At 28.1% G+C, this 27,290-nt stretch overlaps 1 protein-coding gene and 1 non-coding gene across 2 annotated transcripts in view; both read left to right on the top strand.

Moving 5' to 3' along the window:
• Nucleotides 1–24,755: 24,755 nt before the first annotated feature.
• LOC107450431 (uncharacterized) overlaps nt 24,756–27,290 on the top strand; it is a 38,790-nt gene continuing 36,255 nt past the window's right edge. The window contains exon 1 of the mRNA XM_043054856.2: nt 24,756–24,905. Within this exon, the coding sequence (XP_042910790.1) occupies nt 24,884–24,905 (22 nt within the window). The 5' untranslated portion in view covers nt 24,756–24,883. The remainder of the gene's footprint in view (nt 24,906–27,290) is intronic.
• On the top strand, nt 25,982–26,053 carry TRNAC-GCA (transfer RNA cysteine (anticodon GCA)). The gene has a single exon. It is a non-coding gene; the product is annotated as a tRNA-Cys (tRNA).

Raw genomic sequence — 27,290 nt, 5'->3', positions numbered from 1 at the left:
GTGGGAACATGGAGGACTTTGAGACTCGACAGATTTAACGTGCATCAGTCACCATTTACTACACGGGGAGTCTTCGGCCGGCGAGGATCGAACCCACGACCTCTTGGATATGGGCCCAGCGCCCTACCGACCAGGCTATCCCGGCCTCGATCACACAATTATAAAAAATTTTTATCCGAAGAAAATTGAATGTAAAAATTAATTTTAAATAATTATCTATTATTGTTTGTTATTTATAATTAGAGACCCCCGGTGGCTGAGTGGTAAAGCCTTGCTCCCCCGTGCCACAGGTCCTGGGTTCGATCCTTGGGCCGGGCAAGGTTGACTCAGCCTTTCATCCCTTCGATAAATCAGTACCAAGCATGCTTGGGAACTAAACACTGGGGGTTCCGCGTTCGGCTGACCACCGAACCGGAACATCTGCTCCTGCACCCCGGAGCCCATGGTCAAGAAAACTGAGAAGTGCACAGTAGGCCTTGGCCCTCTATGGGCTGTCGCGCCGTTGAGTTTTGTTTAGTTTAGTAATAATTAGAAGAAAACTAAAATTTAAGATATGTAAATTTTACATAATTTTAACTGTGTAATTTTAAAATGCAAAATTTGAACATTACTGATCAAATTGTTTCTAAGTTAAAAAATTTCAAAAAGACATGACTTCATTCGAATTTTACATTGTGTCATTTAAAATTACATAGTTTAAAATGATACATGAGTTAATGTGCCTTGGTATTCAAAATTTTTTCAACCATTATTAAACAAATCAGTAAAAATTAAGAAATAATTTTAAAAAGATTACATTGTCTTTCCCTTAGTTAAAGAAATTTTATAATAATGAATAAAAAAATTTAATTCGTTTAAATTTTTTTTTTTTTACATAGAATACGTAAAAAGTGAAATTAACAAGCCTAAATAGAATTAGAAGGAAAAACAAATAACCCAAATTCATCGAACGAAAGATCGATTTAGTTAAAGAATTTGACTTATTACAGATAGCACTTAAAACGTGAAATCCGATCAATAGAACACAATTTTTTCAACAGTCTTTTTTTCTCCTAAGTGTAAACATGATATTTCTAAACTTAGAAGCAATTTATAGACTTTAAAAAATTGTTTACTTGTATCAGCAAGAATTAAAAACTTCTCGTGCGAGTAGCATAAATTGTAGTTCATTTATGTCGCACTAGAGCTGCACAATGGGCTATTGGCGACGGTTTGGGAAGCATCCCTGAGGATGATCCGCAGACATGCCATCACAATTTTGATCCTCTGCAGAGGTAATGGCACCCCCGCTTCGGTAACCCGACGACCTGCACGCGAATTCGAACACTTTACGGTAGAACAGTTTATCGAGGATCCATACCGCACACCCACGGGCCCTACGCAGACTGATCCAAGTGGTCACCCACCCGCACACACAGACTGCAGCCGACTTCAGTGATCTGATGGGAACCGTGTCTTAACGATCAGTCCACTGTGGGACGTTAGTACCATACGATAAGTTTTGTAACGTATATGTGAAATCATGGTAAGTCTCAATTTCTGTGTTTCCTTTGTCTAAAAAATAAAAGAGCTGCAATGGAAGTCATGAAATTTAGCTCCTATAAAATCAAATTTCGTTCTATAAACTTAAATTTAAATATTAATTCCAATCATACATTAATAATAGTACTTAAATTTCGTTTCGTTAAAATTATTTTGCGTCCGAAGTAAATCATTATGCTTTTTTTTATTTCACTCCTAAGGAAATGATTATTCTGCAATTATATTGTTAAAATACATTTAGGGAGTCTTAAATTTCTTAATAAAAAATAGCCTTTCTAAAGTTTAAATAAAAATTTTTTTTTTTTTTTAAAAATATAAAATTATTGATAGTCCACTGCTAGCCCCCCCCTCTTGTGGTTCTACTTCTGTGTCTTAACAACCTATTATTAATAAAACTACCACCTAATATTTTATACATGCTATATCGGAACAGCCTGTTATTTTTATCACAGGCTAGTATTTTGGAACAGGCGATATTTTGTCACAGGCTAGTATTTTGGAACAGGAGATATTTTTTCACAGCTAGTATTTTGTCACAGGCAGTATTTTGTCACAGGCTAGTATTTTGGAACAGGTGATATTTTTTCACAGCTAGTTTTTTGGAACAGGCGATATTTTGTCATAGGCTAGTATTTTGGAACAGGCGATATTTTTTCACAGCTAGTATTTTGGAACAGGCAGTATTTTGTCACAGCTAGTATTTTGGAACAGGCGATATTTTGTCACAGCCTAGTATTTTTGGAACAGATGGTATTTTGTCACAGGCTAGTATTTAGGAACAAGCTAGTATTTTGTCACAGCCTTTCTTACTATTTTGCAGTTTAAGCTAATTTGCAGCAATGCCGGGCACGGTGACCTGTCTTCCATGACCTTTGGGTTTTCAGGCATANGATCGCTACAAAATATAACGTGAAATAATAAAGTGAGCATGATGCATAAATAAGAAATGATTACTTACAATTTAATCCTTGATTATAAGAAAATCCTAACACTTCGTTTAAATTACACTTATGACTGTCTTTTTTTTTTCATAAAAAAAGAATAGATGGGGTGTATTCTTTGTTAAGTATTACCATTGGTTTAAGCAAGGCAGAGGCACCTCCTATTTTTAGTATTTAAATTATTTTGTAACAGTGATTCCCACCATGTGTGGCAAAACCTCCCTTTTTGGAAGGATTTACGCCAATTTACAGCAAGGGTTCTATTTGTATATTCAACAAATTCGAAAGCCGCTTTTCAAAGTGATTTTCTCCCCTGATAAAATTTAAGATTTACAAGCATTTAAGGGTATGATAATTGGGCTAAACTAAACAGGGACACTCCATGGTTTTCACATTTCTTTGCCCCCTGTCACCACCACAGGGCTGGCTATTCTCTGCCTGCAGGTGTTCTTTTCATCCCCAGATAATTGCCCTTTAACATCCTGGTAATGTGATATGAAGCTTTTTGCTTGTGGTACTGGAAAAATAAAGATTTATCTTAGGATCCCATCATTGGAAGTTTTTATTCTGCATACTGGAGAGTTTTCTAAATGATTCTTTTCAATGCTTTATTTATTTTTTTAAAATTTTTATTATTGTTTTTAAAATTTGTATTTGTATGTATGTGAAATTTATTTTTCTAAAACAAACAAAATATCATAATATTTCGAAAAAAAGAAAGAAACGTTGGTGTTGGTTGATTTTGCGCCTTTTTCAAATAATGCGCCCATGGCTCTCGCCCCGCCTGCCATACCCTAGATACGCCACTGCGTGTCCTTTACTTCCCTCGTAAATATTTGTTGTGGTAATTCAACCAATGTTCTACGTGAAGAGTGATTTGTTATTTCGCTGAATTTCGTCCACTCGCATACAAATAGATGTGTCTCTGGCATTGCCTATTATTTTGTTGCTTAAAAGATTGATTTATTTTGAATTTTTGAAGAAAATAAATAATATATTTTTAAATGATAATATTCTGCAGGAAAGGAAAAAATCTATTACTGTTAATTAGGCGAATTTTTGTCCCTTAATGGTTTGAATATTATTTGACATAAAAATTATCATTAAGGGGTACATAGTATGTGATATTTTTAAATTAATGTGCTAATTGTTTTATAAGGAAAATATTATTTAAATTATCCAAGAAAAGTTTGGAATTGTTATAAAAAGGCTTGTTTCTTTAAAAATTATGCTAAATTCGTATACTGGTGTTTATTTTGCAAATTTAATTTTTTTAAATAAATGTTTAAAAAAATATCGGATTATACTCTAGTTGTATTTAATTTGTAAAATGTTTTAGCTCGTGCAAATTGGTAAAACTGAATCAATTACATTTTAGTAAACATTTATTTTTTTTAGTTTGAAACTATAAAATGATGTTATTCGAATTATTTAAAAAAGTTGCATTGAACTAGGTTGCAATGTATGCAGTTAGACTACTTTCAGGTATTTAAGTAAATGAAATTATAAATCACTATCAGTAAAATTCACCAAATTCATTATGTCAGAAAATATAAATAATTTTACGAAAGTGGTGTTAGAATGAAGAGATTAGTTAACAAAAGGATCGTAATAATAATTACAAAACATTTTAAACTATCTTTTAAGTATAAAAAAGTAGAAGATTTTTTTCTAATACCTGTTATTTTGGAACAGGTATTCGGAACAGGTATTATTTTGTATCGGAACAGCTGGAATCTGTTATTTGAAAATACCTGTTATTGCCCATCACTACAAGAGAACTCCTGGATTAAGTATAGGGAGAAATTTGCCTTCGTGGAGGACTTTTTGATGACACCAAACCGCATTAGCGTTACATGGAGAGGAAAACCACGAAAACCTCTCACGGTTAGACTTAACGGCAAGGGGACTCTAACCCACAAACCGTCTACTGCTGAGGATATTTTACGTTGGCACCGTGGTCGATGCAAGCTGAATGCGGAATTCGTATCGACTAGCCATCGTTGGGATTCGAACCCGGTTCGCCTCATTGGGAGGCGAACGCTCTATCCCCTAAGCGATCACGGCTCTAACCACGAGTCTGTCCCTCACGTTATGTTACTAACCTACATCAATAAATTTTATAACTCTAAACATGTTTAACAAACATCACATTTTTCACACAATCGCCAATATTTTAACAAGTTTTATTGAATAAGATTAATTTCTCTTTTATTTCAAAATGTTTTTAACCATTTGGGTTATGATTCGAGCTGAAATATATAATTAAATACAAAAGAAATTAGTTTTCGATCGACGTAATTTCTCTTAAGGTATTATGTTAAAATAGATAATTATCTATTTTAAAACGCTTCGTTTCAGTAAATTAGATTTTTATTTCTTCTGATTCCCTTAATTTTTTTTTAACATAATGCATAATGAAAAATAACTCTTAATATTCTCTAAAAATATGCTACCTACCGATTCGTTAAAAAATTATTTATGCATCTTTTAGAACTCACTTCCGCTCAAAATCAAATATATTTTTTTCTTTCATTACTAAAGAAATCGCCGAAAGCAAAATAAACGTTTTAATCCCTTTTATCTCATTTAGTTGCTTAAAATCAAAGGCGGAATGAAAAATGATTTCAAAAGAAATATTTAAAACTTGATTCCCTTTTTTCAGCGGTAAACAGTTGATTCTAGAAGTTTTTACTTTATTTTGGAAAACCATATTTTTTTAAATCAGGATTTTATAGCTTCAACATATAAAAGCTCTGTGACATTTAAAAGAAAGCACTACTTTATGCTAAACTTATCTCATCTAATTAGAATTAGTTTTAGGTTTCTTTTCAAAATTGTACATTTTTTTTTATTTTAATAGAATAAAATGGTTTTTAAATATACTGCATCGTTATTTGTCTTTAAAATAAAGTTTATTTTTAAAAGCTTTAAGGAAATTAAAATCTTTTAACATGCGTAAGAAAAGGTGCGTGTAATTATTTACGCAAATTAATGTATAAGGGAAGATGAATTTAAAAACAAATTATGTACATTCTCAGAAGATTTCGTTCAACCTTAAAAAGATGCAAATTTTCTTCTATCTTAATTAGGTGTTACATTGAACTTTATAACAGTTCAAGTTGAGACAGAGCATCATGTAATCAAGCTTAACGTATTTATGTTATACTTGATTACATGATGCTATTGCCATTGGGACTCGCTGCGAACTGCTATGTTTCTGCCACTCCTGCTGTAAATTTGGCGCTTCCGCCCTGGGAGTTTGGATTTGGCGCTTGTGTGCTCACAAGTCTCATCTGCCGTTATTGTGGTACTCTTAGTCGAGCGTGATTCGAGGCCTTGCATTTGATGGTCCGCTTTACTCAGCTCTGATGTTGGGAGGAGCTGCTTCGTCTAAAAAATGACTTGAAGTGAAAAGATTAACAGTGAAAAATTAAATTACAATTATTCGCAAACGGTGACCGCAGCTATCGTTCTCCCACATGTTCACATCAAAGGCTGCCGAAGGTCACAGGCGTGAAGGTCGACAGACAGTGAGGCGTCACAGGAGAGGGGTCAGGGTTCGGTCTAATTTTTAGGTCACGATCCCAACAGAAAAATTAAGATTAAGTGACGCAATGTCACATTTATACCCACAGCCGGCAAGAAAAATTTTTAAGAAATTTTTTTTTTTTAAAATTACAAATTAGAAGAAGGCCAAAAGTATTCGTAACCAAAAAGCATTAAAATTAAATAATTTAACAACCTGCCGTTCCAGTCCACCACATCAGCCTTAACAGACATTCAGATGTTACATAAAATTAGATTTCAAACATTTTTTTTCTTTCTGGTTACCACTAAAAACATATACTTTTTATTTTCATTTGCTGCAGAATGTTCAATAGAACACACAATAGGGAATCACAACATCTGTTTTTACGGTATGGAGACAGCACGGTTTTTTTTTCAAGAAAATTCACACACTTTGTAGGAAACACATCATCACTTTACTCGAGAAACTCGAGATCTTTCAATCACGATCCCAGGCTGTTTGATGAATTGGAATGCCTTTTTTTGTCAAAGACACCAGGGCACACGAGATACGGATTCACTACGCTGGTGATTTACTTCAAAAACCAACGGAAGAAAAAAACCAACTAGTCCATGGCGAAGGAAAATACGATCACCGGACCGCAAACGGCATCCACGGGAACAAAAACTCCGTCTCTCGAAGAGAGGAGGGGGTAAAAATGAAAAGTCCCTGTTAAGGGATCGTAGATTTTGTTGATACAAATTTTGAATGCTACCCGCTCCCAAAGATGGGCGGTATTTATATAAACAGCCAGAAGTGGAAGTTAAACTCTTTAAAAAAATGACTTGAAGTGAGTAGACTAACTGCGAAAAATCAAATTACAATTATTCGCAAACTGTGATTGCAGCTAACCGGTGTTCACATCAAAGGCTGCCGAAGGTCACAGGCGTGGAGGTCGACAGACAGTGAGGCGTCACAGGAGAGGGGTCAGGGTTCGGTCTAATTTTTAGGTCACGATCCCAACAGAAAAATTGAGATTAAGTGACGCAATGTCACAATCATTAGTTTTTTTTTTTTTTTTTTTAAACTGATCGCCAGGTGTGTATTGGGGACATTTTCTTCTTTCTTGATCTGCATACTTCTTTCGTTGATCCTGTTTTTGTTCAACAATGTCCTGAATTTCCTTCGAGATATTAACAAAGTTTCTTAAATACGGGGTAATTTCAGCAACNAAAAAAAAAATTCCTGAAAATATTTTAGAAGTTAATAATAAAGAGAATTTTTTAAAAAAAAATTTACCTAAATTCCAGGTCATATACGATTCATTCCATTCCCTCTAATTGGGATCAACTCATTAAATAAAAACTTTCAAAACAGTTCAGACTCTTATATATAGACAAATATAAATAAAAATGAATCAGTATAAATAAAGAAAAATGAATTTATTTCAAAAACTATTGAAAAAAAAGTAGTTTCGACATTTATTTTTTCATTCCTCAATTTTATTTCATTATGCTGAAGGGTTTTGAGTTTAAAAAAAAAAATTTTTATCTAGAAGAAAAAATTATGAAAGCTAAAATAAAAAATGATAGGTGTTTAGCATTATTTACATTTCTTCAAAAAAATTTTTATAAAATATTTTTGAAGTTAATAATAAAAAAGAATTTTTTAAAACATTTTATTTACCTAAAAATAATTATTTATTTTCAGAGAATTTGCTATAAAAAAATTCTCCTCAGTTACAGTGTCCATTTCTCAAAAGTATTCAGTATAAATGTGAATTTACTAGTAAGCAAGTATTGTTATTTTAGAAAGCAGCAATAGAAAAAGTAGATAAGAAACCATTCATTTGAGAGTTAGTAAGGTGTGGTTATTCAAGGAAGTGAACAATTCGCATTCGACATTGATGAATGGGCAACATATGCACTTAAGAATAAATTGCTCTGAAATGTACGGGGTTTAGCCTTATGAGTGCAAGGATCCTCAAGAAAAGAAACATAGTTTAGTGTACTCAGACGAAAGTGAGTAGGTGTTTAAAATTGTAAGGATGGAAAGTTATGCTATGGAAAATGATAATGGTAAGTACTTATGCCCATTCTATATATAGTTAACTGAAATATAATAAAATACTAATAAATAATTTTTAATGCGAAGATTTATTTTCGGTAATAAAATTTACTTAATTGTAATGTGAAATAGAAAAGTATTTCTTATTAACTTAGGAAAAAGAGTTTTGTTCGATTTTTTTAAANCATTTTTAAATTTTCGCTTGTTGCAAGATATTTTGCATAAGAAAGCGTACCCCAGCTAAACTGTTCCCGTACCCCTGAGGGTACGCGTATAACACTTTGGGAAACACTGTTCTAGAGTTATCACCTATCATGCTCAATTCCGTTACCTCCTAAGGTTAAACACAAAAAACATCACGTGATTTATTGAATCCCTGAGAGAGACGGAGTTATGATTTTAAATTTAAAATAATAGGTATAATGATTTAATGATGAAGCATTTGGTGCTGGAACTAATTGGCATAGAAAGAAAGTGAAATTTTAAGGCCAAAAATAATATTCATCGTTTTTGAGTTTAAATTGAGATAAATCACTAAATTGTCACTAGAATAATACTATAATACAAATAATCACTAGAATAAATTAAAACTGCCATGAAAATAAGAGTAAATAAAAGTTTTAGAAAATATAATAATAGGAAAATATAATAATATTTGTTTTAAAAAAGAAGTAATTGTAGCAATACAGCAAAATTGTGACTGTCGGTCTGGTAAAAATGTTATAAACCCTACCAACTATCTATTCATGACTCAGTCAACCGTGTTGTGTTAGTTTTTCATGGAATTTTATACAAATGAAACTAAAAAAAATAGATTTGAAACAGTCGCAAGCATTTTTACTAGTTTCAATGAATTAGAATATTGATTGATATCATCATCAGCATTGGCATGACAGCCCTTTGTGAGCCTGGGCCTTCATCAGAAGCTTTTCTCATTGTGCCCTTTTCCCAGCAATTCATTTCCAGTCCTTTACTTTTAGGTCCTCATCCACAAAATCCTCATCCACACAGTCTTTCCATCCCTTTTTGGGCCTTTCTCTTGACCTTTTATTGGAGGGGGTTGCATTAAAGACTCTTAATGCGGTTCGTTCTGGGCTCATTCTCACTACATGCCCGCCCCATCTCATTCTACTTAGTTTGATAGATTTAATGATATCATCACTATTAAAGATCTTATATACTTCAAAATTATATCTTTTTCTCCAGTTGTTGTTATCGAGGATAGCACCAAAGATGGTTCGTAGGACCTTCTTATGTACTCAGAAATATTTGTTAACTTTCCGTTAATATAACCATGAGTCTGACCATCACGTTATTTAACTAACCTACATCATTTACTTAGGAAACTTAAAACATATTTTTCAAAAAAACACATTTTTTTTATAAACTGCCTATATTTCTGCTAGTTTATGGAAAGAAAATAATTTCCTTTTTATTTCAAGATGTTTTAAACCATGAATTTTTCTTCTTCTTTATAACCGTCGTTGAACAGCCGACCCAATTTTTTGGTTCACGCCTATACTAAAGTTCAACTCCGCAGCCTTTTAATTTTGAACCTAAGTCAAAAGACAAGAGAACTCCTGGATTAAGTATTGGGAGAAATTTGCCTTCGTGGAGGACTGTTTGATGACACCAAACCGCATTAGCGTTACATGGAGAGGAAAACCACGAAAACCTCTCACGGTTAGACTTGACGGCAAGGGAACTCTAACCCATAATCCGTCTATTGCTGAGGATATTTTACGTTGGCACCGTGGTCGATGCAAGCTGAATGCGGAGTTTGCATCGACTAGCCATCGTTGGGATTCGAACCCGATTCGCCTCATTGGGAGGCGAACGCTCTATCCCCTAAGCGATCACGGCTCTAACCATGTCCATCACTAACTAAGCCCATCAATAAATTTTATAACTTTAAACATGTTTAACAAACATCACATTTTTCACACAATCGCCAATATTTTTACAAGTTTTATTGAATAAGATTAATTTTTCTTTTATTTCAAAATGTTTTTAACCATTTGGGTTATGATTCGAGCTGAAATATATAATTAAATACAAAAGAAATTAGTTTTCGATCGACGTAATTTCTCTTAAGGTATTATGTTAAAATAGATAATTATCTATTTTAAAACGCTTCGTTTCTGTAAATTAGATTTTTATTTCTTCTGATTCCGTTAATTTTTTTTAACATAATGCATAATGAAAAATAACTCTTAATATTCTCTAAAAATATGCTACCTACCGATTCGTTAAAAAATTATTTATGCATCTCTTAGAACTCACTTCCGCTCAAAATCAAATGTATTTTTTTCTTTCATTACTAAAGAAATCGCCGAAAGCAAAATAAACGTTTTAATCCCTTTTATCTCATTTAGTTGCTTAAAATCAAAGGCGGAATGAAAAAATGATTTCAAAAGAAATATTTAAAACTTGATTCCCTTTTTTCAGCGGTAAACAGTTGATTCTAGAAGTTTTTACTTTATTTTGGAAAACCATATTTCTTTAAATCAGGATTTTATAGCTTCAACGTTTAAAAGCTCTGTGACACTTAAAAGAAAGCACTACTTTATGCTAAACTTATCTCATCTAATTAGAATTAGTTTTAGGTTTCTTTTCAAAATTGTACATTTTTATTTTATTTTAATAGAGTAAAATGGTTTTTAAATATACTTTTATTAGCATCGTTATTTGTCTTTAAAATAAAGTTTATTTTTAAAAGCTTTAAGGAAATTAAAATCTTTTAACATGCGTAAGAAAAGGTGCGTGTAATTATTTACGCAAATTAATGTATAAGGGAAGATGAATTTAAAAACAAATTATGTACATTCTCAGAAGATTTCGTTCAACCTTAAAAAGATGCAAATTTTCTTCTATCTTAATTAGGTGTTAAATTGAACTATATAACAGTTCAAGTTGAGACAGAGCATCATGTAATCAAGCTTAACGTATTTATGTTATACTTGATTACATGATGCTATTGCCATTGGGACTCCCTGCGAACTGCCATTTTCTGCCACTCCTGCTGTAAATTTGGCGCTTCCGCCCTGGGAGTTTGGATTTGGCGCTTGTGTGCTCACAAGTCTCATCTGCCGTTATTGTGGTACTCTTAGTCGAGCGTGATTCGAGGCCTTGTATTTGATGGTCCGCTTTACTCAGCTCTGATGTTGGGAGGGGCTGCTTCGTCAAGGCATCTAACTTTTGGTGCATGGGCGTAGTTAACTCCCTAATGTATTGATGTTCAGTCACGAGAAACGTCTATGTATGAAAAACATCTAAATGAATAAAGTAGTACATAGTACATATTTATTTATACTAAGTTGATATTTTCTTCTGCTACCTACCCCTTCAGTTTTAAAAAAGCTTTTTGCTTTTTCACTGAAATGCTAAATTACTAACGAAAATAATGCAAATATTTTTTAACTTCATTTTATAAGAGATTTAAAAAGATTATATCATGACAGCGGTCATTATCATACGTCCTTCACATTTTAATACTGTAGATTTTGGTGTATAAAAGGCCCAATCTTGCATTTATCTCATTGTTAATTAATCTTGCATCACAGAGCATTTTAATCTTAACAAAATGGGGGAAAAAAGCCAAGTCCAATATGTATAGGATTGAAAATTTGAGACATGAGCAAAAAGAGTTGCATCGATTACAGTTAACTATGATTCAATCAATATCGTTCAATATACTGTTTGTAAATAGAACAGATGTCTCAAGGTTACTCGATTCTCACATTCTCCCCACTTTTCCCTTCTCTGTTATCTATATCTGCAAAACTATCTTTTCCCCCACGCCAGTATCTTCCCTCTTCTTTCTGAAACACACCGCTGAGGGGAAAAAATCTAAATTTTCTGTTACCATGGTGACTGAGATGGGAAAAGTGTGGAGAAAGGAAAAATCGCGTTAGCTTGAGAATCTTTTTCTATTCATAGAGAGTATATTTGAATATTTATGGAACAGGTAAAAGGGAGAAAACAACTAAAAATTAAATAAAGTTTCAACCCGAATGCAAGTTGCGAAAACTAAGTTAAGTGAAATGTCTTGGATAAAATTGAATCATTAGGTCCAATAAAACGTCTTTAGAAATTTTTTTTTGTGCATAAGCAGATTATTTTAGTTAAATTATTTTTGCAATTGAAATAAGGGGTTGGCGAATTAGAGAAATAGAGAATACGAATTAGAGAAATGTACGAAAAACTGAGGAAGCTCTTGTGCCAAAAATATAATTAATTCTTAAAATACATCTTTAAGAAACTATCTACATACATTAACATTAAGTTTGTTCATTAAGTTTGTTGAAAAATTAAACAATGTAACAGATTATTATTTTGATCATATATGATATAATATTTTGATATATTTTGAACTGAAATGAGATTTTTTGACTTTAGCAGCTGATTTAATTTCTTCATGATACAAATCTTCAAAATGTAGGGTATATTTCGCCGAATAAAATGCAAATCCTGAAGGAAAATATCCATCTCCAAAAGGTATTAAATTTTATAAGAAACTAAAATGATCAAAGAAAGCAAACATAAATTTAACTGGCAGCTTAATTGTTCTATTATATGACACCTATAATCGATTTTTTTTCTTTAGTTTACAAAAGAATAAAAGATTTCCTTACTCTACGAAAAAAATTCTGACAACTTAAGTATTGACACTGTTTCGATTTTTTTGCCTCCCCCCCATAAAAAAAGGAGATCAAAAAAGTCAGTATCGAGTATTTTTCTAAAAGTCACAATTGATATTTTTAGGATATTATCTGAATCGATATTTTTTTTTCCTTCCTTTTTTGAAGAGAAACTAAGGCACTTTGTTCTTTATTAAAATATATATTCAGCTGGTTGTGTACGCCATTATTTTTATTATAAGAAACGGCATTTGTTTTAGCTATTTCCCGGCTCTATGTCATTTATTTATTTTTCATATTTGAAGAAGTTTAACGTTTTTTTTTTATTTTACTACTTAATTTTAAAAAAAAGAGCGTAACAATTCTCATGCTTCTCTTGTATGACCATCGTTCGACATATTTTTGAAGTTTTATCATTATTTATAATTTGATAATTTATAATTATTATAATTAAATTATAAAATACTCTTTCTTTTAATGGTTTTTCAAGAGTGCACAAACCATCTTAGGTATATGACCATCTAATATGTATGCTCTCCTTATAATGTATTTTTAAGGTAAGTAGAATTTTCGTTTGTAATATTTATCTTAAAAGTCTATAATCTAATTACTCTTAATAACAAAATTAATTATTAAAAACTGCTGTGTCATGATCAACCGCATCAATGCTGAATACTTTCAATAAGACAAGGAAGCATATTATTAGTGATTTAAAGTCAAGTTTGCTTGATGGTTTAAGCAACGAATTAATTTCATTAATAATGTAAAAGACATGATCATGACATATTTTTAAATTTTTATAATTATTTATAATTTAAATTATTAAGGAACATTTCTTTTAATGACTTTTCAAGAATGCACAAACCATCTAAGGTATATAACTATCTAATATGTGTGCCCTCTATATAATGTAATTTTAAGGTGCGCAAAACTTTCTTTGTAATATCTATCTCAACAGTCTGTCATCAAATTACTCTTGATAACAAAATTAATTAATAAAAACTGTTGTGTCCTGATCAACCGCATCCATGTTAAATATCTTCAATAAAATATAGAAGTATATTATTAGAGATTTAAAGTCAAATTTGTTTAATACATTAAGCAGCTAATTAATTTAATTAATAATGTTAAAGCGTTTTAAATTACGTTGGGTAAAGTAAGTGCTTAACACATAAATTAATGAACTCTTCTAGAAATTTAATGCTGGAATCATCAGGAAAGTACTAGTAATTTAAAGGAAACTTTCTTTTTCTTAATCTATTAAGAATTTATTTTGCTTTTCATCATCTTTAAAAAATCATTTAAGAACACACTTCACTTCCTGTTAACTACCAACTAAAACTTTTTTCCCCCGAAATTTCCATTTGTGGTTTCAAGTCGTTAGGAAGAATTGAAGATGATAATGACTAAGAGAGCAACTATTTCGCTTTGCCGCTNATATATATATATATATATATATATATATATATATATATATATATATATATATATATATATATATATATATATATATATATATATATATATATATATATATATATATATATATATATATATATATATATATATATATATATATATATATATATATATATATATATATATATATATATATATATATATATATATATATATATATATATATATATATATATATATATATATATATATATATATATATATATATATATATATATATATATATATATATATATATATATATATATATATATATATATATATATATATATATATATATATATATATATATATATATATATATATATATATATATATATATATATATATATATATATATATATATATATATATATATATATATATATATATATATATATATATATATATATATATATATATATATATATATATATATATATATATATATATATATATATATATATATATATATATATATATATATATATATATATATATATATATATATATATATATATATATATATATATATATATATATATATATATATATATATATATATATATATATATATATATATATATATATATATATATATATATATATATATATATATATATATATATATATATATATATATATATATATATATATATATATATATATATATATATATATATATATATATATATATATATATATATATATATATATATATATATATATATATATATATATATATATATATATATATATATATATATATATATATATATATATATATATATATATATATATATATATATATATATATATATATATATATATATATATATATATATATATATATATATATATATATATATATATATATATATATATATATATATATATATATATATATATATATATATATATATATATATATATATATATATATATATATATATATATATATATATATATATATATATATATATATATATATATATATATATATATATATATATATATATATATATATATATATATATATATATATATATATATATATATATATATATATATATATATATATATATATATATATATATATATATATATATATATATATATATATATATATATATATATATATATATATATATATATATATATATATATATATATATATATATATATATATATATATATATATATATATATATATATATATATATATATATATATATATATATATATATATATATATATATATATATATATATATATATATATATATATATATATATATATATATATATATATATATATATATATATATATATATATATATATATATATATATATATATATATATATATATATATATATATATATATATATATATATATATATATATATATATATATATATATATATATATATATATATATATATATATATATATATATATATATATATATATATATATATATATATATATATATATATATATATATATATATATATATATATATATATATATATATATATATATATATATATATATATATATATATATATATATATATATATATATATATATATATATATATATATATATATATATATATATATATATATATATATATATATATATATATATATATATATATATATATATATATATATATATATATATATATATATATATATATATATATATATATATATATATATATATATATATATATATATATATATATATATATATATATATATATATATATATATATATATATATATATATATATATATATATATATATATATATATATATATATATATATATATATATATATATATATATATATATATATATATATATATATATATATATATATATATATATATATATATATATATATATATATATATATATATATATATATATATATATATATATATATATATATATATATATATATATATATATATATATATATATATATATATATATATAACACATATAACGGATCTCTCCTGTACTCCAAAAGCATTGATTAAATGCTACTTATGATATCGGTTTCCATTAGGCGGATCATGATGGTCCTTCCTTACACATAATAGGCAAAATTTATGATTTTACTTGAAATGTAAGTAATAATGATAAAACTTTGATAAAAATATTCTTTCTATTTTGCATCTCGAGGTCTGCAACGAAATAATTTTTTGTTATATTTATGATCTTGTTTTTATCATCTGCTTTGTTTTCCCTTTCTCATCGACAATTTCCAAATTTTTTTTATTTCTACCTCAATCAAAAAAAAAAAAAAATATTTATCTATCTCAATAAGTCAATCAACACCAACTGCCACATGTAATCCATAACACATATATATTTTTATTTATTCACAAATTGAATTCTGTGTTCACCACTCTGTTTGACCCCATTCACTGATTCTTGATTAGCTAATACGCTGATTCACATTTTCGCTCGTTTAGTGATTCGCTTATTCATTCTTTCCCTGATACACTTATTTGTTTGATATCTTTACTTCATTTATTCATTCTGTATATTAAGAAGTATTTGTTTTAATTGTTTAATGTAATATTAACTTACAGTTATATTAATTAACCGTGGTTTAAGTTTTGATCCTCTTACCAGAATAAGTTAACATTGTAATATGTTGGGCAAAGGTAAAGAAAAAGACAATGGTAAATTAAACAATATAATAAAATAAGAAAAATAATGAATTAATGAAGTATGGAAAAAAGAAGAATGCGTCCATAGTTTATTAATCTATAAAAAGTTAAAGAAAATTAGGCTGCGGGAATTTTCCTTTCTCATCTAATTAACTATTTAAAATTATATTCATGTTGTGGAATGATGTAGATATAGTGATCTTCGTTTAAAATAAAACTGGTGAGGATATTTTTCCAAGTGGTACAGCTCCTGAATTAAATAAATAAGGTTCTACAGATACCATAGCCCACATTTATTTTATCGATAAAAACTAAGATAAATACAATTCCTTTGGGCAATCTTTTCATACTAATTTAAATGTTTTTGGTCGCGCAAAATAACGAATTGCAAGAACTTGGTTATCGCGTTGAATTAATATTCCAACATATTTATTCAGTTAATTCATTTTAACTTAAATGATATTCCCTTTTAATTAATAACTTTTACTTTTAATTTGAATAAGACCATGCCCATGCCCTTAAGGCACGTTTATTTTTCAACTTATTCAATTGAGAACTTCTAACGAATGTAAAAATTTAAGCTTTCATTTTTTGGCTTATAATTCTTTCAAATTCAAAATTTATTTTGCCAACTCAAACCCCAGATAATAAATACATACCCGTTTAGCATCATTAAGGCTAGGAAATTTTTAAGGTTGATGACAATCTGCAAAAAAACGTTTATGTGAAAAGAGCATTTCCAAATTTTGATTATAATTCTCTCTTTTATTTTATGTGCTGTACATTTCAATGCCTAATGTTCTTTCACAAAGCAAGCGGAACAAAACCAGTAACTAATTTCTTACATTTTTATCAATATATGCTTAGATGCAATTCGGTTTTGTATTTCATAAATATTCTAATTCTTTATCACGACATTTAGTGAAACGTACAAACCTCATTGCATTACTGCTATTTGATTTCCATGATTGTTCTAAAAACTTAATATTGTGAATACAGACCCACTTACTATGTTTGTAAGTAACCGGCACCTGTTTTCTATATGTACTTTATTTGGTTCTAAAATGTGAAAGTTACAGATATAGCTTTTAAAGTCTTCTTTTGGAAATATTTTCAATTCCAAAGTTCTTAATCTCTTCGTCATTCTTAAGCATTACTCCTTTAACTATTTTTTTTCCATTTTAGAGGTTGTTCAGAGGATTCCTTCATTATACCCCCACTTCTAGAAGAATTTTCGTTTCTGGAAGTGATAAATCTGTTAAAAAAACAAGGCTTACGAATGCTGAAGAAGTTATGAATATAAGAATTGGACAGATTCCTAGTGGCCGAAATAGCTAAGCTGATAGGGTGTTGGACCCATGTCAAAGAGGTCCTGAGTTCAATCCCTGCAAGCCAAGGATTCCCCATTTAGTAAAAGCTGACTGATGCACATGAAATATGTTGAGTCATAAAGTCCTCCAAATTCCTATAACATGTCAATACCTCTGGGGTTACTGAATATGACATTGATCGTTCTCTGGTCCAGGTCAAAATTACGATCGGTATATGAATGGTTGGGTGAATGCCTCCCCCCCCCCCTCTGTAAAAAGCTTTGACGTGCGTCTGTGAGACTAAATGCTGATTCTTGACCCTAGATGGCGCCACTAAAAAAGAAGAAACTCACCCTCTGCTTTAAATTCGCTTGGCTTCACCAAGCAGGCTGGCTGGCCTTGGCAAGAGGCATTAGAAACAACACAGATTCCGAAAGAAAACTATATAAGTTGTTTCTGAAACTTTTGCTGATGCGTACAGAATTTCATGTAGAAAGCAGGTGTGGGTTATTTCAAAATGCACTGAAGTGGTCTGTATATTATATATAAAATTTTCGTGAGTGAGTGGATCAGTCCTGAAAATTAAATAGCTGCACCTTGTAGAACCATAGCATTACATTAGATTCTAATCGCTGTTTTAACCCTTTAAGAAGGTTGACTGAACGGTTAAAGCACTGAGCTTGGAGGTGGATCCTCTGTATATTTAAAAGCGAGACTATGTAATATTTTATTGAATGAATTATTTTTTATTAGTTCATTTTCTGTATCTGTTTCAATTATATCTGTCCTTTTTTTAAATAAAATATTTTTTATGAAAAGATTTTTTTTCCAAATATATATAATTTATAAATTATGTTATGTCAATGTAAGGACATTGCTGTTGAAGAAAAGATTGAACAAATTTAAGTTTCACATGCTTCAAACTTAAGTCTGACTATATTTGAAAAACAAACTTTACTGTTTATTTACTAAAATAGAAGGAAGAAAAATGTTTTCTTGAAATAAACTCAGCGTAAAAAGGAAAACACACATCACATCAATGTAACAGAATAAATTTGAAGCGTCACGCTATCACATTTAAAGATAGCGTTAAGAAACGCAACACTTTCTTTCGATTACATCATACATCTTCTTAATGAATGAAAATTCATAAAAATGCAAAGAACTTTCTTACTTTCTTTTTGAAAATGTAACTTTTTTCTGCATGCTGGGAATGATAAATCCACACGAGAGGGATTTTTTCCCCACTACTTTATATTTTTTACAGTTCCAATAAGTAAATAAATAAATAAAACAAAATAGTTTATTGCAGCAAAGGTAAATTAAAGAAAACTCAAAAGTTTTATGTAAATCATTTTTAAAGTAAACAAACAGTTCATTTTTAGATACATTTTTGCTTTTGTCATTAATTCTTTAGCTTTTTAACTTAATGTGTTAAAAATAATAATCAAGATATTTCATTTAAAAATATTTATATTTTTATGAACTATAAAAATGAATTTTTAAGAAAATACATGCCTTTTTTAAAATTTTTAAAATTATATTTTTTCACTAAATCAATTTTCCTGATCAGTCTTCACTTCAAATTATTCTATTATATTATTTCGTAAGAAAATCCTATATATATATATGTAATGTTATGCCTTTAAAGGCTAGATAATTGAAGAAACTTAGGCTAATGCATTTAGAAAGGCATTTTATTACGTTATGTGGAGTATTGCAAACATAATTCGTGGGATATTTATATCAATGGTTTCCCCATTGCAGGAACTGTTTGGCTTTTGGCCCAGACTTATCTAGCCATGAAAATATGAAAAAAGACAGGCATTTTTGCCTGTCCCAAGTTTTTAAAGTGATGTTCTGAAAGGTTGCAAGGATCCTCTTATCATATTGAAACGTCATTCAATTGATAAAATTTAAAGATTTTGATTCGCTAAAAGGATAGCGCCGTTCTGGTGCTGGGACGTTCTTGCGACTATCTTAATGTGTACTTCATCTACGAATTATTGCCCATTAACTTCAGAAAATAATCTTTTATCTGGCCTTATCTGGTTCATCTTGACTTCTTATGACTCTTTGTGAGAGACCGACTTCTACATCTTAAACTTGATAAGAAACATATGTTTTAAGTTTATCAATTAATATAGAATGACTCGCATGAGAAATTCTATATTACATCCCCCCTCTCCAAAAAGTTTCGTTTTATATTAAATTTAGAACTTAGGAGATATATATATACAGTTGACTCGCGTTATAACGACCCCATCGGGACTGCCCCAATCTGGTCGTCATATCGAATGGTCGCTATATCAAATGAGCAAATTTCCTTTGAAAATCGGTCACATAATGGCTTTAAACGTCATAATGCATGCATATACTATTTGTGGTATACATGTTATAAACCAAAAAAGGATAGGATGCATACATTAATAAAACATAATGACATTTTAACAATTGAATTACAACTGTTAACAATTAAGAATTTTATTTTAAAGTACAGATTAAAAAACATAGTATGACAAAAAAAAATCTAGTTTCTAATGAATTAATTTTTTGATGTACATAATTTGCGGTATATATAACGAATTTTTTTTTTTTTACATAATCTGCAGTATTATAAAGAAGAGTAAACCGAGGAACATAAACGAGGCTTCATTAGACGAAGACATTAATTTTTTGATGTGCATTAATTTGTTGAAGTTACATGTTAAGAGGACTTAACATATGTGTGCTTGTTCAAGGTCAACCATTCAACCCCACTTTCCAATAGGAAGTTAGAAAAGAGCGGTGTTCAAATTCAGAGAGGGTCGTTATATTAGGAGTTGACCTTTTTTACGGTCGTTATAGCAAGAGTAAAATAACGTTATCTTCTATGGATGTGAATTGGGACTCCTTCACAGGGTCGTTATATCATGTTGGTCGTTCTATCACAGGGTCGTTATAACACGAGTCGACTGTATATATATATATATATATATATATATGCGCCACTCTAGGTTCTTTTGTATATTAGCATTGTATTGCGAATCATGCCAAATTAACTTTTGATAGGTTGAATAACTTTTCAGCTAAATTAAAAAATTAAATTTACGTTATTTGTTCTTCAAATGACCACGTTTTCTCCTGCTTATAAGGATTGTGACGCGTGCCGTGTATAAAAAGGTTTTATAGTAAATTTATTTTTTATCCGTTAATAATTTTAAGTTTATAACCGTTAATAACCACTAAGTTTTTCCGCCTTGTTTGAAAATGTATTTTAAAACAATACCAACTTTTTTTTATACTGTTTCAACTTGTTGTTATTTGCAAGCATTACGCATATCTTTTGAATGTATAAATAAAAATTAATTTCTGAACAAGATTTTAAAACTACTGTCGTTCAAATGCGTATATTATAAATTTTTACACTCATTCTAGTAATTTAGAATGTTACTTTGTTCGGATATGATGCGTGGCTGAAAAAATAAAAATAAAATCGGCTGTACGTAGTAATTAAAGCATAAACTTATTTTTGAATTTACCGAATTACATTATTTACTTTAATTATTAACGCTCGTATTTAAATTAGTTGTTTGATCTAAGCCTTAAGATAATTTTTAAAATAAAAAGCATCAATGTAAAAATTAAATAAAAAATACTCCTGAAATGCCAATAAAAAATATATTACTGCAAAGGAATTTTCGCAACGAGCGTGTGTGTCAATTTCGGTCAAAAAACACAAACTAATTACAGTGAAGTGCTTCAATTAAATCATATGGTGGTGTCACATAGCAAAAACTAAATCTCTAGAGCAGAAAACCTAATTATTTCACAGAAATATGAATTAAGAAAAATTCAAGCATGACAGAATTTTTTAATTTCTTAGTTATGATTTCATATTTGAAGCTGCTTATTTGAGCAAATTAGCGATGCATTAAAAGTGTGAAATCTTGGAATTTTTTTTGTGCATTTCATTTATTCGATTTTCTCTTAATTTATCATTTGCAATTGAAATGCATTCTACACTTGTATTTATTAAATAAGAACTGTTGTGAAAAATCTGCATAATAAACACGACGAAAAAAATTAACACTCAAACATCTCGAAACTTTCTTCGTCTTTGACGAAATTATTTCCTAGTGTATGCTTCGAGAGAGTTTTAAATCAAAGTGACGAAATAACTATCGTCTCTTGTAGGAAATGAATTACGTCAAAATTAAATTAAAGAAAAAAGTTTTAAAAAAGTTTAAAAAAAATTATAATTGTAGTGCCTAAAGTATTTAATTTTTCTAATTATCGTTTTATCGTGGCCACCACATAGGTTGATCAATGTCATCTTAAAGGACGGATAGAACACAGAGATAAATTAAGCCCATGCCCTAAGCGGGATTCAATCCCAGGGTCTTCCTCATGCCAGGTCGATTCCTTAACTATCATACAGAGCAATCAACTTATTCCGTCACTTTATTTTCGATCGTCTAATTTTCATTCGAGTTTTATCATTCAAGTAAACGATCTCCCACCTTGCACAATGATGTTGTTTCGAGTTGAAGAAACATTTTTGTCAGATGCATGAAAGTTCACGGTTCGTCACAGATCACGTGATTTCGTGACGAAATCATTCTCAAAATCAACTAAATGTAGCTCAAGAGTTGCTGAATCGTCAAAAGTGAGAGTTTTATTTCTGAGAGTGTATGATAATTTAATTAAACTAATGTAAAAACAGTTATGATTAATGTAAACAACTCATATTCTTTTTATTTGCAGTAATTAATAATTTCAATAAAACATTATAAAATAATATTACGTTACGGTAGAATACAGCTATAATTTTTTTACTAGTATTGCATGTATGAAACATTTCTTCTAATCTGGTATCAAGTAATTTACTACTTTCTAGACACTAATTAAATGTTTGTTTGATTTATTACTATATATCCTGCACAGTTCTTTTTCAGCGTATGTGATAGAAAGAACTACCCTCAAATCTTAACTGGTTCATGTTGAAAGTTTTATTAAAGCAATACAGACAAAAGAAGCTAGAAAGAAATGAAAACGATTCCAATTCTGCTCAAATGGCAACAGATGGAACATTACTGCTCCCCTGAAACAACAGCTGATACTAGATGAGACGACCACATCTTAATAAAAAAGATAAATTTTCTTCATTCCATACTTCTTTGTTCTCTAACTTAGAAGGTTTCGATTTATTTTATTTTTTTACTTTGAGAGAGCAACCTTTTGAAATATAGATATTTATGTAAGCATTTTTTTAATTTAATTTCCGTTCTTGAAGTAAAAAATAAATGCTTTAATTCTTTTCATTAATTTAAAAACTGTTTTATACTTAAAAAGTTTGCGATTCGTGTTAAAAAAAAAGTTTCATAAAGTTCAAAGTTTTCTTTATGATGGTTTTTATAAAGAATTAGTTTTGAAGAAGTTTAGTTTTTAAGAAGAACTTGTTTTTAACTTAATTGGAATTTCGGTAAAATATTTAAAGTAGAATATTTTATAACAATAATTTTTAATAATATTTAATAGTAAAAAAATATTTTTATAATTATAGTTTTATAAGAAAAACGCATGTATTAAAAGCCACAACACGATCGTAACTTGCACTTTTATAAATGCAAAAATGTCAACTTATACGTATTTTGTGTAAAATTTTATTTTCGTGTTTAAATTTATAGTAAAACTTATGTTATTTTTTATTTCTTGGATTTCTAAACTAAATTTAAAATGATTTCGTCCATTGAAATATAATTTGGTGTATAGTAGCCATAATTTTTTGTGTTCAGGTAAATTAAAATTACTTACAGTGCTTGGTCACATATTTAATCTACTTTTCCACGGTCATAGTTTTATCTACTTATTTATTCAGATTTTGTTTACTGAGAACACATATTACCATGCGCATTAAAATCAATTTTATTTCTTTATCACAAGAACATTTCATTCAAAAAACCAACATATTTATAGTAATATATTCGGGTTAATTTTTTCAAACAATTGTTATTTTGTCAATTTCATGTATTGCTTTGCACGATAACTACAGTTCTCTACTTAAAAATGCATTTAGTTTATTTCGATTTCAAAAATTATGGCAACTATACAGCAAAATTTTTTTGAAGTCTATAAATAAGAGGAAAAATGTATGACAATGTATGATACAATGTTACTTTTGAACTCTGAGCAAAATAAAACATAGTTCAGCGTATAATTGTAATAAAACTTTTATTTTACTACCTCTAGGGAAACTCTTCCTCTGCAAAATTAAAAGCTGACAAGTATGTAAATGAGGTTTAAATATTTAAATTACTAGTGTTGCTCAATATATTTACTATCGTCTAAATGAGACAAATTATGCATTTCTTCTTGAGTTTCTCTCAATAATTAAAAATGGACCATGTTTCATGATTGGGCGGAAAAAATTGTTGTTAGAGACCGAAATACAGCTCTATTAAGTATCACGCAAAATATTGTTCATAGATATATATTTAATTAATTATGAAAACAAGTTTCACGGCCCTCTTAACTATTATGCATGGAAATAAATGATGTTATTGCGTGCAGGTAAAAGTAAATTAACTAATAATAATTAATTCAAAGTTACTCCTTTGCATAATATTAAAAAAAAACACATGACTGCTTATACTGTTTCATATTACTTCGACGGTAAAATGGGATCGCTGAAATTATGTTTCATTATAACTGAAAGATCATCGTTCTGCAGATCATAATAGAATGTCTGGAAATTCTGAGATCAGTAAGTATAGAATATTTTCTTATGAAGTTTCAGCTTTAAAAAAGAATTTTTTCTAGACTAGAGAAGCGAAAGTGATTCGTATTAAAACGTTCTCGATATATAATTATAATTTATTATTGTATTATATAATTTTATTGCATAATTTTATTACGTATATTTTTTAATTTGAAAAGAAAATAGAGTGTTGCTTTGGGTGATCCAAAACAGTTCCAATTTTGTGATATTTCAAGTTAAAACCAAATAGAGTGTTCATGGGCACATTACAATGTGCAGTTAATCTAATAGTTGATAAAGTTTACACCAAGTTCAGATGCATTTACTCCATCCATGGTTAGCAGCACTCTAGAGGGTGGGATGTCATTTTTGAATATTCCATATATTTCGAGGAAGTAAAAGTAAGTTGTGATTTTATTTGTATTAGAAGCAGATGACAGAATACTACAGCTATAGATAATGAGTGATTTTGTTTACTTAATTAATAACTTTATTTGTAAAAAACTGAACTTTTTTAACGCTCGATCTTTAATGAAAGAAATCGAAGTCTAATTAGGCTTAGCTATATCGACCACAGCACCTACAAGAGGGCAATTTTAAAAATCATAGTCGATTTTGCCAATTAATTTCAGTGTCCTGGTTGGAGTGCAGTTGAGAAACTGATTGTAGCCCATTTAGTAAAGTAAGTTTCAGTTTATTTAATGAATGAGAGAGAATGTTGGCTGTGGTAGATTATTTTCAAAATAATTTAAATTTTTTTGTCGGATTGATTTGACCTTGAGACTGTTGCTTTGACAAAGAGCCTAAAAAAATATTATTGGAGTAAAAAGATATTAACAAAAAAAAACACTGGAATAAATTTTGACCTAATGATCGGGTTTTAACTTACTAACATTTAATCTCAATAGTTCGAAGGATTGAAACTGTTAATTTGACTAGATAATACACAGTTAAGTTTAAAAAAAAAATAATAAAGTAAGACTAAGCCTAGTGATGTTTACGTCATCGCGTCATGGTTGCGAAACATAGATAACGGTTTTATCTAAAACGGAATTTTATTAAAGAATTTTCTCAGAGAATGTGGGGGTATAGCTCAGTGGTAGAGCATTCGACTGCAGATCGAGAGGTCCCCGGTTCAAACCCGGGTGCCCCCTGTGTTTTTATTTTCCCCCTTTATCCAGACATTAAAGCAAAGAAAATTCTATGAAGGTTTAAGACACTGATTAAGAGCCAATTAAATAAAAATAAATCATTTTACTTTCATTTTTTAAATGCAACTTTAAATAATATAATATTCAGGAAATTTGAGGAAACGAACAATTAAGAAATAAAATTATTTCTAAATTTTATTTCATTCAAAACAAAATTAGTACTTACTAGTTTTTGTCACTAAACAAAATTTTCATAAACAAATAGTCGAAGTAAAAAATACATCGACTCAATTTAAAACTCAATTTACTTAATTTAAAGCTAATTTACTCAATTTATTTAATTTAAAGCTAATTTACTCAATTTAAAAATTTAAGTGAGGCGATGAGGGGGTATAGCTCAGGAGTAGAGCATAGGACTGCAGATCGAGAGGCAGGTCTCCGTTCGTAGTTTTTAAAAAAGAAATTAAAAAAAAAAAAAAAAAAAAAAACTAAAATTAATTTTTGTTTCTCATATTTAAGAGACTCAAAAAAATTTTACATACATTTCTAAAGTTTGCATATCCAAAGAATTTCTATTTATTAATTATATTTTATGATTATTTTATATTTGATTTCATAGCGGCAAAAATGTTTTTTTATTGAAAAATGCGCAAATGTTTACTTTATTTGGAACTAGTTAATTTTGAATGGCAAAATTCAAAGTTTAAAAGGGATTGTAAAAGAATTTCACGGAATGTGGAAATTTAAATACATGAAATTTTATGATTCAGTAATGCTTCGATAAATTTTGTTCACAATCTGAATTTTGCCGTTTAAATTTGCATAATTTATTACAAAATAAAAAATTGTACATCCTACAATTAAATTTCTTTTCAAGCATTATAAAATAAAATATTTAAAAGTAATAAATCGTTATTAAAAGTAATTTTTTTCATGGAATTACTTTGGATAAGCGAGTTTTGCAAATTATATCCTGCATTAAATAGCAATTAAGATTTCGGAAGGGTGGATTCAAAAATATAAAAAATTAATGTAAAAAAAAAATTATTCTGCAAACTATATTCTGGAGGGGTAAACTATGAGTTTTTTTTGGATGTGTGCCAAAACAGGATTACGTATATGTAATGATAATAAATTTCTTTTCTTCCGAAATGCTTATTATTGATGTGACTCTCCTACTGTAAAAACGTGCACGGTTTTCAAATAAAAAAAAAAAAAAAAAAAAAAAAAAAAAAAAAAA

Source organism: Parasteatoda tepidariorum, chromosome 8, assembly GCF_043381705.1.
Source record: "Parasteatoda tepidariorum isolate YZ-2023 chromosome 8, CAS_Ptep_4.0, whole genome shotgun sequence".
Lineage (NCBI taxonomy): Eukaryota > Metazoa > Arthropoda > Arachnida > Araneae > Theridiidae > Parasteatoda > Parasteatoda tepidariorum.
The sequence above is the reverse complement of the archived record's forward strand: the minus strand, read 5'-3'. Positions and strand labels throughout refer to the sequence as shown.